At 37.0% G+C, this 19,439-nt stretch overlaps 1 protein-coding gene across 3 annotated transcripts in view; it reads left to right on the top strand.

The window, feature by feature from the left end:
• The window catches only part of UVRAG (UV radiation resistance associated), a 318,745-nt gene that overhangs the window by 15,344 nt on the left and 283,962 nt on the right, over positions 1 to 19,439 (top strand). For all 3 annotated transcript variants that reach the window (XM_036860728.1, XM_036860729.1, XM_036860730.1), the window contains exon 2: positions 11,084 to 11,201. In XM_036860728.1, the coding sequence (XP_036716623.1) occupies positions 11,084 to 11,201 (118 nt within the window). The remainder of the gene's footprint in view (positions 1 to 11,083; positions 11,202 to 19,439) is intronic.

Genomic DNA, 19,439 nt, shown 5'->3' with positions numbered 1-19,439 from the left:
TTGTATCTGGGAGTCTCTGGAACTGTTTACCCTAGTGCTGCAGTGTACTGGCTGTTGCACAGGAGTTAGTCCTCATGTCACGAGTGGCTTAATCTGCCTCTTTATCTATTTCTTTGTTGGCTGAGCATCTATAAAAGTCCCATATTATTGGCTCTTAAAAAAGTCAAAACTTCTTGGTGCAGATGTGGAAATGCGGCAGAGACCAGGGCTCTTAACTTTATTGAATTTATGTAGGAGAGGTAGTCAGAGGTATTTAGTCTTCCGTTTCGTTGTGTAGTTCCTGGCACATCATGGGTACTCCAGAAATGTTGAAATACTTTGGTTTGTTAGGGTACAACGTATAGGAGAGAATTATGAAGACATGAGGATGTTTGTGAATGTTGCGAGCTTATTGAGACAGATTGGGATTGAAGATGGTACTGGAAAGTAGATTTAGGGCCTTTGGATTTATTTAGTAAAGCTTGATTATAGTGGGAAGACCTTATTAGATAAAAGCAACCTGGGTTAGTTCTGGGGCAAAGAGAAGGGGGTAATGGGAAAGAAATAATGGAAATGAAGACACGAAGATTCTAATTTTGCTAATCTTGGTAGGTTTTAAAAATAGAGTCTCCCTGAAATCAGTATGTTAACATTTAATGCATAATGGGGAATATCCTGGCGGTCCAGTGGTTAGGACTCTGCGCTTCCACTGCAGGGGGCATGGATTCAGTCCTTGGTTGGGGAATTGAGATCCAGCAATGCCATGCGGCTTAGGGGCCCCCCCATCCCTACCCCCGCGCGCCACCAAATGCATAATGGCTTGTACTTGTTTAAGGAATTGTATAGAGATTACTATTTGTGAGCTCTTGTTTGCAGAAGAGGAAGTTGATATGTGTATAAGAGAAGAAAGCTGGTTTTTACAGTATAAACAACAATAGCTTTAGGGAAATGAATGAAGAGTGTGGAAAAGAAGAAACACATGCCAGAAATAACTGTGAAGAAAGAATTGATGGGCTGGGTGGCTGATTAGAAATGGGAGTAGGGGCATGGGACATCTGCCAGGCAAAGATGTCTCAAAGGTTTTGAAACAGGGTATCTGGGAAGCAAATACATGGTGCACATGCACACATGTACACATAGCCTAGGAGATCAGGCCTGGGTGCAAACCTTGATTTTGCTACTTACTAACAGTGTAAACATGGGTAGGTCCATTTACTTAGGACCTCAATTTTATTATCTAAAAAATGAGTAAAATGGCTTAGGCTAGTGCTTATTAAACTCAAAATGTAAATACAGATTACCTGGGGATCTTGTTAAAATGTAGATTCTGATTGAGTAAGGTCTGTAGTGGGACCTGAGAATCTGCATTTCCAACAGGTTCCCAGGTGATACTGAGTAGCAAAGGCTTAGATGACTTTCAAGATACCTTTCAGTTCTGTAATTCTATAATTCTATTTATTGAATGTTTGTCCTTTGGAGATCTGTTATACTCTTGTGACTATTACCTCTATTTAGATAGATGAATTCTAAATCTGTCTCTTTACTTCAGATTAGAAATGCCTAAACCAATTCGTCATTTTATACTAACCACATCCCTTTCTTGACATCTCTATTTCTGTTATTACTTTATATTTGTAAAATGCTTTACAGTTTTTCAGAGAGCTTTTATATCCATTATTTCATTTGATTCTTAAAATAACCCACAGAGGTAAGCATGCAGGAAATATCTCTGTTTTATGGAAAGGAAAACAGTCTCAGAGAGACTAAGTGGTTTGCTCACTAGTGAGTGGTTAGAACCACCTGTGAGTTCAGGATTATTGACTCTCTTACCACTATGTCACACTGCTTCTGGTAATGACTATCACAGATACCTGGGCTTAAGGGTTGGTTGCCATCTCTTTTTTTAAAGATGTAAATTTAGTTTTATTTTAAAAGATAGGTAATATATTCATATGGATTGCAATTCAAAGGTATATAAGAGGATACAGTGAAGAGTCTCCATAACACTCTGTGCCCCAAATACCCATTTTCCCTTCCCCTGGCCAACCAGTGTTATCAATTATATTTTATGCATCTCCCATCATTACATAATTATATTCTTTTTCCCTGTGAAACATAAATGATAATTTGTTAAGCACAGTGTATACACTGTTTTGTACTGTTTTTAAAAAACTAATAGTATATCTTATAGATTGTTCCATATCAGTGCTCAAAAAGCTGCCACATGATTTATTCTTTATAGCCCCATACTATTCCACTGTAGGATATACATTCTGTAATTTAGCAATCCCCTGTTGATGAACATTTAACTTATTTCCAGTTTTTGCTACTGTTGTATTCCATACATCATATTGTATATCTGCAAGTGTATTTTTAACACAAATGCAGAAGTGGAATTTCTGGGTCAAAGAACCTATGCATTTGTAATTGTGGTAGGTATTGCCAGATTGCCATCTTAGAGGTTTTACCAATTATACTTTTTTCAGGGACGTGTCTGTTTTGCCACTGCCTGCCTCTGAATATGTTATCAGACTTTGTGATCTGTGCCAATTTTAGTGTAGTTTTAAGTTGCATTTCTCTTATGAGTGAGGTTGAGAATCTTTTTTTGTTTAAGTGCTATTTGTATTTTCTGTGAATTAATCTGTTAATATTCTTTGTCGGTTTTTCTGTTGGGTTGTTGGACTTTTTGTTCTATGAACTCTTTATTTTATTTTTGGCTGTGCCTCACGGCTTGCGGGATCTTAGTTCCCTGACCAGGGATTGAACCCGGGCTCCTGGCAGTGAAAGCGCCGAGTCCTAACCACAGACCACCAGGGAATTCCGATATGAACTCTTTATGTTTTAGTGAAATTGTCTTTGTTATATGAATTAAAATCTTTTTGTTTGGTTTTTTTCCTTTGATTTTGCATATGCTAGTTTTTGTCATGCATAATTTAAAAACATTTTATGTAGTAAATTTTATTGATTATTTTTATCTTTCTTTTTATAGCTTCGGAGTTTTATGTCGTTCTTAGACCTTTGAGGTTATAAAATAATTCTTCATGGTTTCTTTTGATACTTTTATGCTTTAATTGTTTGCATTTGAATATTTTTAAACCATCTGGGATTTGATGTAAGGTATAGGGTATGTTTCTTGTATATATACATATTTCTTTTCTTTCCTTCCCTTTCCCTTTCCTGATGGCTACTCTATTGCCCTAACACCTTTATTGATTAGTTCTTATATCTCTAGAGGTCCTTTAACTCCTTTATTTCTTTTATCCATCTTCTCTTTGTCCTCAACCATATCCGTTATCTGGTTAGTCTCCCCATTAAGCCCATTTTTGTCTTTGTGCTCCTATAGAGTCTTATCCTTTCTTTCTGGTCTTACTGATAATACTTTAAAACTTTTTATTATGGAAATTTCAATGAATGAAGAAATATAATGTATATTTTATATATAAATGTGTATTGAAATGCATACATACAGGGTGGGATGTAATAAACTCCCAGGTACCTATTACCAGTTATTGGTAATAACTATCAATAATTATCACCTCATGGTAGATCTTGTTTTATCTATATACCTAACTAACAATACTTGTCCCCCCTCCCTCACCCCAATTATTTTGAAGCAAATTACAGGCATGATACTACTCTAAACACTTGGACCATTGAAGCTGTCTTCTGTCTTCCGGTTTTTATCCTCCAGGTCATCCTGTGTAATTCTGTGTCTTTCTTCTGTCTTACATTTCTAAAATAACAGTTTTTTAATTAAATGGTCTTTGAAAGTATATGTTGGATACTTTTACCTCAAACTGGCTTTTTCATGTGCCCAAACTCCGGTTCTTTAGAAAGATTACATACTCTGAAACTAGGGAATGCCATGTTTGTATCCCCACAGTTCCTAGCATAGTCTGTAAAGGAAATAACAGCAAGTAAAATAGAAGAAAGGGGAATGAGAGAGGGAGGATGAGAGAGACATACATGGAGAACAATACTGGATCTGTCACTACAAAGGCCTATTTCTTAGAGCAACACTACCCAGAGGAAACATGGGAGAAAAAGGGCAAGTTTGGACTTCCCACCAAGATAGGGGTGAATAGGGTAGAGATTAAAAAAAACAAAAAAACCCAGAGCCAAAATGTATAAGAAATGTAGGAAGTTCAGAGACATAGATAATTTTGTCTTTTCTTGTGGAGAAGCCTGTTAGTGCATAGTAAATGACTGAATTAAATTCTAGGACTTATGTGAACTTGAGTGAGAGGAGAGTTAATGTCAAAATAAGCGCTTTGGTTCCAAGGTTGTGTAATTTGTGTCAGAGAAAGTTCTCAGTTAGGAACAGGAGCTATAAAGTTTTTATGAGAGATCAGAGTTGGTGGTTTGTTTGTTTAAATCTGTAACATTGGGTGTTAGCACCATCTGCTTTCTATCCAGCAGCATCGAGCGCTAGTTTTAAAGCATTTCTGTGTTCTTCAAAAGTTTTCACAGTGAGTCTTTCAGCTGGGATCAAGAGATTAGAAAAAATAGGTGATTGAGACTGCTATAATATAGAAGGGGCTTTTGTATTTTTTAAAAAGACTGACCTAATTTATCAAGCTTAAATTCTTGATTTGGTAATTCAACATTTTTACCTTCCGTGGAAATGTGGAAAACTAATTTTCTCCCAGGTTTGCTTTTGTTGTCCCTCAAAAAAGTGTACCAAAGTAGCAGTAATCTGACTTAACCTGGGCCTTGATTCTTCCATGCCAGTTAGCCTGGCCCCAGGCTGAGAATACATGCCTGACCTGAAAAATAAATGAACTGGGAATAGGAAAGGGGAACGGTATTCAGAACAAGTTTGACTACATTTCCAAATCAAATGCTACTTTAAAACTTCTCATAACTCAGTGATTATCTACCTTAGGGGTCAGCAAACTGTGGCCACCGGTCACTGGTTTTTTATAACAACTAATGAAATAAGAAAGGTTTTGACATCGTTAAAGGATTACAGACAAACAAAAACCCAAAGAATTTGCGGAGACAGGATGCACCCTGAAAATCTTGAAATATTTACTTTCTGTTCCTTTTAGAACAAGTTGACCAACCCACGATCTACATCATTCAGGGTATATAGTAGTATTTATTTATGTGGACATTTAAAATTTCTTGTTCTTTTGTTTGTGTTTCATATTAGCACTTTGTTTTTGTAAGGGTTATGCAATTTTCCATTGTGTGAATATACCAGTTTGAGTGGTTATTCAGTTTTTGCTTTTATAGCTCATATTTGCATTTGGGCTATAAATCACATTTTTGTGATTTGTGGAATTTCTTGGTCAAATATTATGTGCAGTTTAAAATTTGGTAATTGTTGCTAAATCACTGTCCTTCCAAAATGGACCATTCTGTATTTTCCCCAACATTGTTTTTCTTACTAACATTAACCCTGACAGAGACTAAAATGGTTTGGTTAATCATTTAGAGCTCTTTGTTTTCTATTGCTGAGTAACAAACAAAAAATTTAGTGGCTTAAAACATCATCATTTATTTTGCTCATGAATATGCAGTTTGGTTCGGGCTTGGTGGGAACAACTTGTCTGTGCTTTACTTGATGTCATTTCTGGCGTCTCAAAGGCTGGATACTGAAATGGTCACTTGCGTGTCTGGTTATAGCTGGGATCTCTCAGCTGGGGCTGAGAACACCTGCAAAGTCTTTTCCACTTGGCTGCTTGGCATCCTCACAGTGGGGTGACTGGATTCTGAGGAAGAGCATCCTGTAAAGAGGACCAGGTAATTTTACGACTTAGCTTCAGAAGTCACATGGCATTATTTCTGCCATAGTCACAGGCCTGCCCTCATTTAAGGGAGAGGGAGCATAGACGCCACTTCGTCAAGGAGGAGTGGCAGCATCACGTTGTAAGAGAGCACGTGGGATGCGATGTATTGGTGCGGCCATTCTTCGGAAACCGCAGTCTCCACAAGCTGGAGTATTTGCTTTGGTGTGCATATCTTCATGAGTGGGATTATACGTCTTTTCCTACGGTTATCGACCATTTCCATTTCTTTTTCGGTGGCTGCCTTTTTGTATCCTTTGCCCCCTTTTCTGTTGGACTATAGATTATTGATTATATTATTGATTTGTAATAGCTCTTGTAGACTAAGCAAATTAGACTCAAAATTTGTTTAGAAGATACGTCACCGTGGTCTTGGGAGTCATAAAAAGTGTGTGGGATGATAGCTTAGTTTGGTGACGCTGGGGATTTGTGGAGTCATTATATTTAAGAAAAACAGTTACTCTTGTTTTTTAAGCAAGGGGTACAGGGAAGGAGGGTGCACAATAGCCATTTCTTCCTCCTGTTGGCCATCAGCCTTCCTGAGTCACTCTCCAGCAGTGACGAGGAACAAGATCAAGGACACCACATTTCTCTTTGGTCATTATTATACCTCAGAAACCAGAAAGTTTTAGATACCAGCCAGGGAAAGGTAATATTTGGGAGGAACATAGAACACCGATGGTGCACCTTACTACTGAAAATTGCTTTGGTTTTCTTTTAGTTCTGGGGTGCGTTTTGACTTGCTGTCACCAAGGTTAAGGTTAAAAATTATATCAACAAAAATGGATTGACCCACCAGAAATTACCATTTTCTAAAATATGGAGATGTTTAACAAAACATCAAATATGGAGATGTTTAACAAAACATCTTTGTACCTTGCCTCTAAATTAGAATGTTCTCTTCATCTACTAACCTGTTAATGGGATAAATTCTTTGTTTTAAAATTAATTAATTAATTTTAAAAATTTATTTTATTTTTGACTGCGTTGGGTCTTCCTTGCTGCACGTGGGCTTTCTCTAGTTGCGGCGAGCGGGGGCTACTCTTTGTTGTGGTGTGTGGGCTTCTTATTGAGGTGGCTTCTCTTGTTGTGGAGCATGGTCTCTAGGCACTCGGGCTTCAGTAGTTGCAGAGCTTGGGCTCAATAGTTGTGGTTTGCGGACTCTAGAGCGCAGGCTCAGTAGTTGTGGCGCATGGGCTTAGTTGCTCTGCAGCATGTGGGATCTTCCCAGATCAGGGATCGAGCCCGTGTCCCCTGCATTGGCAGGCGGATTCTTAACCACTGCGCCACCAGGGAAGCCTCGGGATAAATTATTGATAAACAGTTACAATGTAAGTCTTCTCTCCAGTTGTAATCTTTGATAGTTTTATAGGGACTGGATATGTCAATATACAGTAGTTCTCATTTTAGGTATGGTTTGATCCAGAGACAACTTCTGTTGCCAGAACTTTTTTACTTTTATTTTTTTAATTGAAGTATAGTTGATTTACAATATTAATTTCAGGTGTACAGCATAGTGATTCAGTATTTTTACAGATTACACTGCATTAATAGCTATAATGGCTATAATTCCCTGTGCTCTACACTATATCCTTGTTGCTTATCTATTTTATGCATGGTAGTTTGTATCTCTTAATTCCTTACCTCTGTCTTGCTCCACATCTCTGGACTCTGCTGTCTAACTTGCTGTTTTCATTTCACTGTGGTGGAAAGATGACTGCCAGCATCTCTAGTCCCATGCCCTTTCCAGGTTCTGGGCCAGTAGGGGGAAAAAGAACCTCTCAACAATTTAATTTCTGGGTTTTCTAGGCTCCTAATCATGTGTTATGGTCAGGGGGATGGAATGTGCTGATCGGCCTGATCTGAGTCACGTGAGCCTCCTTGGAGTTGGAGGTGGAGTTAATTCTACAGGAAGTATTACATAGATTGATAGCAGAGGAGAGTGGTTCTACAAAGGAATATCTGAGTGTTTTTTTGTTTGTTTGCTTTGTTTTTGTTTTGTTTTTTGTTTCTTAAACCACATAGGTGCTGGGCAGGACAAAACAGAACAAAATAAATAAAAACAAAGCAAAAAAATTATTTAATCTACTGTTATGTTTTAAAGCAGTTTTCTAAGAGCATTAGTACTGTTAACAAGAAGAATCAACCATTTTAGATTCTTTAGAGGCACCAGTTTACAATCATACTAATGAGTAACGCTTACTTTTTTACTTAAGCAAATGTTTCAGATCTACAACATATGGCAGTTAAGTCTTGTTTTAGAATTTATACTTGAGAGATTTGTAAAAGAAAAAAGTTAAGGAATTTAGGATCATACTGGTCTTTTACCCACTGCCAACATTGCAGGTAGCAGAGTTGTGCTCTAGCTACATCTATCAATCCTCCAAATCAAAGCTGAGTAAGAAGATTTAATTTTATTTGTTAGTGAACGTTTTTAACCTTTATATAGAATGTTTTATAGTCAGTGTTTCAAAGACATTAAAGCCATGTTAATTCCAACTTAAAAATTAAAATCTGTTCAGCTTTAGTTTTAGGGATAGGTGTTTTTAGAGCACAACTTGGATGCCTAAAGCTACTGCTGTAGAAATATACGCAAAGAGCTTTTTATAACTGTGAAAGCTTAGAGCTTTGAGAAAGTATAAGGAGATTGGCTGGTAAAGAAGCTGCATGGAATGTTATCTTAAAGAGTAATTCCAAAGTCTGTGTAAATTTTAATTACTCAGTATTTTTACTTTTCTAAGATAATTGAGCCAGTTTAGATCATAAGACAGATTTGAATTTAACTATCTTTAGATGGGCCATTGAAGAGATAATCTGATATTTAATTTCTGTTTAGACAAGGTCTAAAGCAGTGTATTTATGCTAGATGGTGCCACCAGGCCACAAACTACTGCTAGATTGTATACCCCGGAGCAGTTAAAGGTAGATGAGTGCTGAGGATTTGCTGTAGTCCAGAAGCACTGCTAAGATTTGAGCCCCCTTTCAGTTCTGAGGTCCATTCTTAGGTTTGAAGTGCTCCCTGTTCTCCCACCATCTCGTGGGTGGGTGTCAGAATCCACTAAGGGTTCCAGGCCACTCAGGTTCATTGCAAGGCCTAGGTCATACCAAGACCTTCTTGACTGGGTTAATTCACTGGACATATATTAATTCAGTCAAAAACCGTTTATTGTGTTCCTGCTATTTGCTAGGTACTCATCTAGATGCTGGAGATACAACAGTAAATAAAATAAAGTCTCTCCTTTATAGAACTTATAGTCTAGTTGGGGAAGATTGATAAATATCTGGAACTATCCATAATTCCATATTAGGTATAATTATACATTGTTTTGGTCAAGTATAGATGTTCTGGGGAACTGAGAACCAGAGAGGATCCTTTAGGTCACCTTGATTTCTTTAATATTTCCTTGGATCATAGGGTAGTATTTTGGGCAAAGGTGGGTGTTATAGCCTAAGGCTGGTGGTAATTTTTGGTATTGCTATTATATTTTGGACTAGGTTTAGTTGATTTAAACTTTTTCTTATTTATTTAACTTTATTTTTTGATTATGTAAATCATTCTTATGGTACAGAAGTTAAAACTACATAAACAAGTATCAGGGAAGTCTTGCTTTTATCTCTATTCCCTTCAACCTGTTCTCACCCCCATAGGTAATAATTTTTCTGCGTTTCTGGTTTAACCTCCCAGTGTTTCTTTTTAATTGCATTAAAAAGAAATGTTCAGTTAGAGAATCAGGAAGGAGGAATCTTCTCTCCTTAACTTTGAAGCATAAATGGATTTCCTTAAAGAGAGTAGTATTCTAGATTGAGGGGCTAGCATTAGCAAAAGCATGGAGCTAGGACCATGCATGATCTTTTTCATGGAACCTTAAGCAGTCATGTGTGACTAAGGGGTTGGGTATATGGAAGATCTAGTGGGAAGTAAAGATAGGCTATGGAGAGGTCAGATTGCACAAGGCTTTGAAAGGAATAACGGGAAGTTTGTACTTTATGCTGGAGGCTTTGGGTAATGTTTTCAGGTTTTTGAATAGAGGACCAAGATTGGAATCTTACTGCAGAATAGATGTGATTGTTGTGTATAGGCAATTAATAGTTCCTGTCAATTAAAAATCTTGACTGAGAAGGTTGATGAAAAATATATAGTAGAAGGAAATAGTTGCTGTAATCCAGGGTGTGAAATGGAAACCTTTGGCACATTGTAGAAATATAAGTCTTTTAGAGTAAGCCCTAGGAACTTTTTGTAAGTACATTTGGGGCTTTTCGTAGCTTGAGTATTAAACAAATTTATTAGACAATCACCTTCTCTGTCAAAGAATCTTAATCTCTAGATTGGGAGAAAGGATTGGGTTGGTATGTGCATGGAAGGGAAGAACTGAACTTTTCTGGCTGACTGCACATGTAGTTGAAGATGGACTTAGCAAAGTAGGCTTTCAGCCTGAAGGGAGAGCTTTAAGCATATTTTAAAACTGAGCCTATGGTTTCTATTTTTAAGTCTCTGAAGATAATAATCTGACACAGGGAACTAGCTTTTGAGAATGAATCTGTTGTGCTTAGACTTCAGCATTGCCAACTTTTTCTCTTTTTGATATGAGATGATTTGGCTATCCCTTAAGTTATCTTATATTTTTGTTGATTTCTACTGTTGCTTATGGAGCTTTGCCTTTCCAACACTTGTGACTCCAAGTAATTCATGCATCCTAGTTGGAGAAATTGTTGGGAAGGATGCCTGATTAGGAAATAGGGGCTGGTTAACTGCTGGTCAAGTGAGAATTTAAGCTGACAACAGTTGGGTTACTGGCTGGATGGAGTGAACAGTGAGTTATTGCTTTTATTTTTTGGCTTTGGCTTCTTTTCCTGGTTGTAATAGATGATCTGGCATCAGACTGAGCTAGCAACAGAGGTATATGTATGTAATAATGGCTGATTTTCTGTTGGTATGAGGTGGACTTTGCATGTCTACCAGCATCCTTCCGAAGGAAAAAAAGCAAATTACTATTATACTTAGTTTATGTTCCAGGAAATACTAACGCTATTCTACAGGTATATAGCATTGATATAACATTTATACTTTTCAAGAATGTTTCATATCTGTTATTTCATGCTCCCAACAACCTTGTAAATGATATAGGGCAGGAATAGTTCCTATTTGACAGAAGAGATGCTGAGGCATAAATAAGAGACTGGGTTAAGGTTGCTGGCTCAACAAATAAACGACTGGGACAACTTACTATATTTTATGTTTGAATTGTAACTTTCAGAAAGCTTTATAGGAGGAAGAAGCTGAATACTCCTCTTTTTTTGTTTTTATTTTTCAGCGACGTCTTAGACATCTTCGGAACATTGCTGCCCGGAACATTGTTAATAGGAATGGCCATCAACTCCTTGATACCTACTTCACACTTCACTTGTGTAACACTGAAATGGTATATAAAGGTAAGGGAATCTGGACTTGCCACCCACAGATCGTTGCATCTCATTTTTATTCTTTCGTAACACAAATGATTCTCAGTGGCTCTTGCTAGTATTGCTTACTAGAAAGCTAAGTTGTCATGCTGTCTGAAAATATTTCATGAGCAGTTGTTATACATATTGAAGAAACATGTCTTTTGGATAGTTCTTTCAGATAACTGACACTTACATTGATAAATTTATCATTCTTTTATGAATGTTAACGTTTAATATCTGTATTCCAGTAGCTGTCATTTAAAACAGGTTATTTGATGGGACTTCCCTGGTGGCGCAGTGGATAAGACTCTGTGTTCCCAATGCAGGGGGCCCGGGTTCGATCCCTGGTCAGGGAACTAGATCCCACATACATGCCGCAACTAAGAGTTCGCATGCCACAACCAAGGAGCTGGCGAGCCACAACTAAGACCTGGCTCAACCAAAAAAAAAAAAAATAAATAAATAAATAAAATAACTAAAACTTAAAAAAATTTTTTTTTAATTTATAAGAAAAAAAGGTTATTTGAAGGACTTCCCTGGCAGTCCATTAGTTAAGACTTCACCTTCCAATGCAGGGGGTGTGGGTTCGATCGCTGGTGGGGGAGCTAAGATCCCACGTGCTTCGTGGCCAAAAAACCAAAACATAAAACGGAAACAATATTGTACCAAATTCAATAAAGACTTTGTAAATGGTCCACATCAAAAAAATCTTAAAAATAAATAAAATAGGTTATTTGAGTCCAGTATCCAGCACTAATTTGCTTTTCTTTAAAATATAATTGATTCCTTTAGTATTATGGTAAAATTTGGACCTAGTTCATATCTTCTCATATCTGTACTTCTTTGTGTACATGGGGTCATTTTTAGAAGAATGGCATGGTTTCTTTGAATTCAGTTCCACATTGAAATGTGGATTCTTCCATAAGTGATAATTCTAAGAGTACATCAGATATTTGATTCAAAATCACAAGCATCTTTTGAATACATATTGGATGAAAGGCACTTTGATATAATCAGTTGACCTGTGTTGGATGCTATAAGAGAGGAAGCATGGTATAAGGACAGGAATATTGGATTAGGATTGAAACTACATTGATACTAGTGCTAGCTATTTCAGCTAGTATATAAGTATATACTAGCCGTATACTATATACTAAAATAGCTATATGCTAGCTATGTGTTTTTTGGACAGAGATCATGGCTTTTTTAGCCTCACTTTTCCCATTTGTAAAGTGGAGATAATGAGGTCTTAAGAAGTCAGGCAAGACAGATTTTTATGAGGATCAACTGAGATAAGATGATAACACTTGGTTACATGTGAGTAAAGGTCTATTTATATTAATAAAAGGTGGCATTATTTTAATTTTTTTCTTTTTTTTGGCCGCGCTGCACGGCATGTGGGATCTTAATTCCCCGACCAGGGATCGAACCCGTGCCCCCTGCATTAGAAGCGCGGAGTCTTAACCACTGGATCGCCAGGGAAGTCCCAGATGGCATTATTTTAAAAAGAGGTACTAAGGACTTATTTGAATTCTATCCTGTGGCAAAGATGAAAAATTCAAATGACATTTTATGTTTTTGGTTTTAATTACTTTTAAAAATTGTTATTAAAGCAGTAGTTGTTTAACAACTTTTTTCTTTTTTTAATTTCAGTACCAGTAAATGCTAATTTAAAAATTTAATCAGAAATTATATAGAGTAGAACCCCCCCTTCATATACAAATAGCATTAAAGTAATTTCAATGGGTAAAAAAAAAGGACTCTAAATTCCGCCATTTTTACATAGTTTTATTTCATTCTTACTTTTGATTCTAACCATTGCATATTTTTAAAACAATTGTATTAATCTGAACGAGTAACACTAGCTACAATAACAAATACCACAAGTCACTCAGTGACTTGACATAATAAATGTCTTAAACACTAAGTTCAATGTAGGTGTTTTTTTTTCAATAATAATTGTAATTATTTATTAAGAAATAAGGAAATTTAGACTTAAATCTAAAGTCTCCCAGTTCTTGAGCAGCAAACGATAGCTAGAAGGCAGGCTTTTCACAAGTATAATCAATTCTTTAATTTATTTGCTTTTCAGTTTTAACTGGAAGGCATAATGTGGTTTGCAGAAATAGACAAGTATTTATTTATTTATTTAGCATTTAAACATATTATCTATTTATTTATTTTTTAACATCTTTATTGGAGTATAATTGCTTTACAATGTTTTGTTAGTTTCTGCTGTATAACAAAGTGAATCAGCTATGTGTATACATATATCCCCATATCTCCTCCCTCTTGCGTCTCCCTCCCACCCTCCCTATCCCACCCCTCTAGGTGGTCACAAAGCACGGAGCTGATGTCCTGTGCTATGCGGCTGCTTCCTACTAGCTATCTGTTTTAATGTAGGTGTTCTTTATCAGACATTGGTTTGGCAGCTGTCCTCTAAGTGGTGACTCAGGTATCCAGGCTCCTTCTATTTTGGAATGATGCTTCTGGTATGGCAAGAGCAAGGGATTATTTGAGGGAGATTTTTTTGATGGAAATGGTCCACATGAATTCCACGACATTCCATTAGCTGTATATCAGTTGCGTCATCCTTTTTAGATGAACGGGGACTGAGAAATGTTGTCTTCCTATGTGTCCAGAAGAAAAATGAAAGTTGGGTCACTATTTGTCCGAAGGGTGTAAGCATTTTTGCAGATCTTAATGTGTTTGGTCTGCTGCTCACTAATTGGTTTTATCACTAGTAATATATGACAGTGCCAGAGTACTTCACATTTTTGATAGGTTTCTATGTAATCAGTTCTTGGTTATTACCTTGGTTAGAACTTCTGTGTCCTTGCTCCAGTGTTATCTCTGATAATAGTTACTAATATTGAACTTGGTACATTTTAGGTATTTGGTAAATGATAGCAATTATTATTGGCATTGTAATGTTAACAAGCATAATAGTAGTTTCCAAAAAGAGTAGTCATGGGACTGGTTGATGACCATGATGTTGAAAACTTGTCTAAGAGGGGACTTCCCTGGTGGTCCAGTGGGTGAGACTCCATTCTCCCAATGCAGGGGGCCCGGGTTTGATCCCTGGTTGGGGAACTAGATCCTGCATGCATGCCGCAATTGGGAAGTCCGCATGCCACAACAAAGATCCTGCATGCCACAACTAAGACCTGGCGCAGCCAAAATAAATAAATAAATAAATAAAAATGTAAAAAAAGAAAAAAAAACTTGTCTAAGAGATACAATGAAAGCAAAGTGATTTTTTTTTGTTCCTGTTTTTTTTTTTTTTTTGTCTTCTCCAGCTCTGTTTATATCTTGAGCTTAGAAGTTATTATGGACTGTTTCTTGAAGTTATTTCAATAAAATGATTGTTAACACAATTAGGGAATAGTTGGTTTCAGACCACAGGGAAGTCCCGTGTCTAGTAGTGGTATTGAGTCTGTCACTAACCGGCAAGCCCTTTGGCTAGGGCATTTAGTTCCTCTTGTGTGCCGTTAGCTAATTTATCTCTAAAATGAGAGGACTGATGATTTCTGAGACTTCCTACTGCTCCAAAATGTCATGGTTGAATGAAGTCTATTATGTCTTCTTGTTGGGCCCACATATTATGCTCTATAACTTTCAACTACCATAGGAGGAGCCAGGAAGCTCTTTCCTTAGTAAACCTAATTAATACCACCTTATCTTCTTGGACCTGTGATGATAAACATAAATATTCATTGCATGATCATTATGTGGCCCTTGGTGTAGGATGACCACGATGGAAGGCCTATGGGCTTTTCTTACAAAGCCACCTGTCCCACCTGTCTAGTGGCATCATTTCTCAGTTTCAAAAGAAGATTTTTTTTTAAATTAGAAGAATATCTGAAATGCTGATTTCTAAGTTATTCTTTTATTTCAGCTGAATTCACAGGAGAGCATAAGAAGTTACGTGTGAGTTTTTTTGATTTTTGACATTTTTTTAATGCTCTTAGGAGATGGTCTATTTTTCAGGTAGTTCAAATCGAACACCATTTATTACATTCCCAGGGAACAAAGCCTTGTGTTAATGGATGAGGAGCTAGGTTCTAATCCTGGTTCCCTCTTAAACTTGGAAGTTTTGTAAAATCAAGTTTGCTCTTCAGCCACAGTTATTTTCTCACCCATGAAATGTGAGCGCCTGTCCTTTCCTGGAATACCAACCAGTTATTTTGAATACATCAGAAGACAACCTCTGTATAATCCAATTTGGTGATCTCATGAATGTCTCATAGTTTTAAATATCACTTATCACCCTAACAGCCCACAAATGTATATCTTTAGCTTCAGCCTCCCCCCTGAACTCATGTTCCTGTATTCAGTTGCCTACTCTACATCTCCATTTGGAGTCTAGTAGATACCTTAAACTTGATATATTCAGCACTGAGATTCTGATGTTCCAGCTCTGATCTACCTCCTGTATTCTTCCTTCTGTCAGAAAATGACAACTCTATCCTTCTATTTCCTTGGCCAAAAACCTTGGAATCATCCTGGATTGTCCTCTTTTATATTCCACATTCCATCTTTCAGCAAATACTTTTGGTTCTTACTACCAAAATGTATCCATAATCTTTTCCCTTACTACCTCCAAAGCACTATCATCTCTTGCCTGAGTTTGTTGAAGTAGACTTCTAACAGGTCTGCCTGCCCACTCACTCTTTCTAGTGTGATCTCAACCGAGATCCTATTAAAATCAAAGTGAGGTCATGTTATTTCTCCCCTCAAAACCCTCCAGTGGCTTCTCATTTCATTCAGAGTAAAAGCTAAAGTTCTTTTGGTTTCCTAGGCCTTTCATGATATGGCCGTCTGTGACCTCCTTCTACTCTTCTAGTTGTCTCTGTTCCCACGCAACTGCCCTTGTTGCTGTTCCTTGAATTCATCAAGTTGACTTCAGTTTAAAGGCCTCTGCACTGGCTGTTTCTTTGGCCTGGGCACTCTTTCCTCCTGATAGCCACATGACTAGCTCCTCTGCCTTCTTTCAGATCTTTAATCCAAATGTTTTCTCAGAGAAACTCTCCTTGATCACTGACTAACCCCTTTTAAAAATTGTGACTATTCTCCTCTCTGTCTTTTGTGCTTTATTTTTCTCCACAATACTCCAGATTGTCTGGCATAACTGTATGTTTAATTATTTGGCTAACGCATGTCCTCTTCACTAGAATGTAAGCTCCACATGGGCAGAAATTTTTAGGTCAGTTTTGTTCACTGCACTATTTCCAGTACTTGGAACAATGCTTGGCACAAAGTAAGCCCCCAAATATTTTGATTGAACTTTTTGGCTAGCTAATGCCATCCATGGTTCAAAATATATTAAAGGTTTATATTAAAATCTTCCTTTCACCTGTCCCATCTCCCTAGTTTTTCACCCCACCGTTGTTTATCTTTACTGAGATTCCTTATGCAAATGCAAGTAAAAATAGTACCAAATTATATATCTATATCTATATATATATATGTCTGTGCCTTGCATTTTTTACTTAATGTAATTTAGATGTTTTTCCATATTATTTCGTAGAGAGCTTCTTTAATTTTCTTTTTTTTCTTTTTAGTTTTGCATTGAACAGATGTACCATAATTTATTTAATTGGCTCCTATTGGTAGGCATTTAGGTTGTTGCAGGCTTTTGCTATACACACAGTACTGCAGTGAACAATTTCATTGGTATACATTATTTTGTATGAGTGCTAGTATAGCTATAGGGTAAATTCCAAAGAGTGGAAGTACAAAGAGAACTTAGAGTTCTTAGAGTTCTGGTAGATATTGTAAAACTGCTGTTGTTGACATTCCCACTTGCTATGTACAGGTACCCTTTCTCCCACAGCCTGACCAACAGACTGTGCGGTCAGACTTTTGAAATTTTGCCAATCTGATAGGTGAAAAATAGTTTCATAGTAGAGTTTAAGTTTGTATTTCTTCTATTATGAGTGAGGTTGAGATACTAAAAAAGCATTTATTGAATAAATGGAATGCTGTATAACAGCCAAAACATGCCATTGGAACCATGCCCTGCAATCTCTGCTTGCTTTGTTTGTTTAGGTCTTAGCATGGATAGAGAAGCATTTGTATCTAATAGACCCTTTCACGTAGAGCTAGTCTTGGATGATATCTTTTTGAAAATTTACATGTCTAATAGTTTTGCTCAAGTCGAATTAATAAAAATTCATAGAATTATATTAATAAAAATTATAGCTTATAAAGTATTCACTATTTCATTTGAGCCTCATAACAACCCTGTTATTTTCTAGGTGTCATTCTCCTTTGAAAGGTGAAGAAACTATGGCCCAGAAAAGTTAATTGACTTGTCCAGGGTCAAGCTTACACATGGTGCACTGGGGGACCGAACTATTTTTTTACTCTAAATTCTCCTGAATTCGCTATTCTGTTGTGCGCCATGCTGCTAATTTCATTGACAATATTGTAAGTGTAACACAGTGATAGACAGTGTAGGTCCACATTTAACACTTTAGAAATTACCTCAGACCCAGTGATTCCTTTCCAAACTGTATGGCTCCTTTGTTGACCTCTCTCTATTTAAATTAGCAAGTCCATTTTGAGGATCTAATGGAGAAGGCAAATTGTTTAGTTTCATTTATATATACAGTTAGTCAGCAAAGTTTTGGAAGAAATAATGATGCTGTTCATCTTCTTAGAGCTGGAGATATATATTTTGGGGACTGTTTAATTTAGACACTTTACAGATTAAGCTGAGGAATTCTCTCTCAAAAGAAAAGAGGAGAACAGAAGCAAGAAAAACTACGATCCTGCAGCCTGTGGACCAAAAACCACAGTTACAGAAAGATAGAGAAGATGAAAAGGCAGAGGGCTATGCACCAGATGAAGGAACAAGAAAAAACCCCAGAAAAACAACTAAATGAAGTGGAGATAGGCAACCTTCCAGAAAAAGAATTCAGAATAATGATAGTGAAGATGATCCAGGACCTCGGAATAAGAATGGAGGCAAAGATTGAGAAGATGCAAGAAATGATTAACAAAGACCTAGAAGAATTAAAGAACAAACAAACAGAGATCACCAATACAATAACTGAAATGAAAACTACACTAGAAGGAATCAATAGCAGAATAACTGAGGCAGAAGAACGGATAAGTGACCTGGAAGACAGAATGGTGGAATTCACTGCTGCAGAACAGACTAAAGAAAAAAGAATGAAAAGAAATGAAGACAGCCTAAGAGACCTCTGGGACAACATTAAACGCAACAACATTCGCATTATAGGGGTCCCAGAAGGAGAAGAGAGAGAGAAAGGACCAGAGAAAATATTTGAAGAGATTATAGTCGAAAACTTCCCTAACATGGGAAAGGAAATAGCCACCCAAGTCCAGGAAGCGCAGAGAGTCCCATACAGAATAAACCCAAGGAGAAACACGCCGAGACACATAGTAATCAAAGTGGCAAAAATTAAAGACAAAGAAAAATTATTGAAAGCAGCAAGGGAAAAACGACAAATAACATACAAGGGAACTCCCATAAGGTTAACAGCTGATTTCTCAGCAGAAACTCTGCAAGCCAGAAGGGAGTGGCATGATATACTTAAAGTGATGAAAGGGAAGAACCTACAACCAAGATTACTCTACCCGGCAAGGATCTCATTTAGATTTGATGGAGAAATCAAAAGCTTTGCAGACAAGCAAAAGCTAAGAGAATTCAGCACCACCAAACCAGCTCTACAACAAATGCTAAAGGAACTTCTCTAAGTGGGAAACACAAGAGAAGAAAAGGACCTACAAAGACAAACCCAAAACAATTAAGAAAATGGTCATAGGAACATACATATCGGTAATTACCTTAAACGTGAATGGATTAAATGCCCCAACCAAAAGACATAGACTGGCTGAATGGATACAAAAACAAGACCCATATATATGCTGTCTACAAGAGACCCACTTTAGACCTAGGGACACATACAGACTGAAAGTGAGGGGATGGAAAAAGATATTCCATGCAAATGGAAATCAAAAGAAAGCTGGAGTAGCTATACTCATATCAGATAAAATAGACTTTAAAATAAAGAATGTTACAAGAGACAAGGAAGGACACTACATAATGATCCAGGGATCAATCCAAGAAGAAGATATAACAATTATAAATATATATGCACCCAACATAGGAGCACCTCAATACATAAGGCAACTGCTAACAGCTATAAAAGAGGAAATCGACAGTAACACAATAATAGTGGGGGACTTTAACAC

The sequence above is a fragment of the Balaenoptera musculus genome, chromosome 8, assembly GCF_009873245.2.
Source record: "Balaenoptera musculus isolate JJ_BM4_2016_0621 chromosome 8, mBalMus1.pri.v3, whole genome shotgun sequence".
NCBI lineage: Eukaryota > Metazoa > Chordata > Mammalia > Artiodactyla > Balaenopteridae > Balaenoptera > Balaenoptera musculus.
The sequence above is the reverse complement of the archived record's forward strand: the minus strand, read 5'-3'. Positions and strand labels throughout refer to the sequence as shown.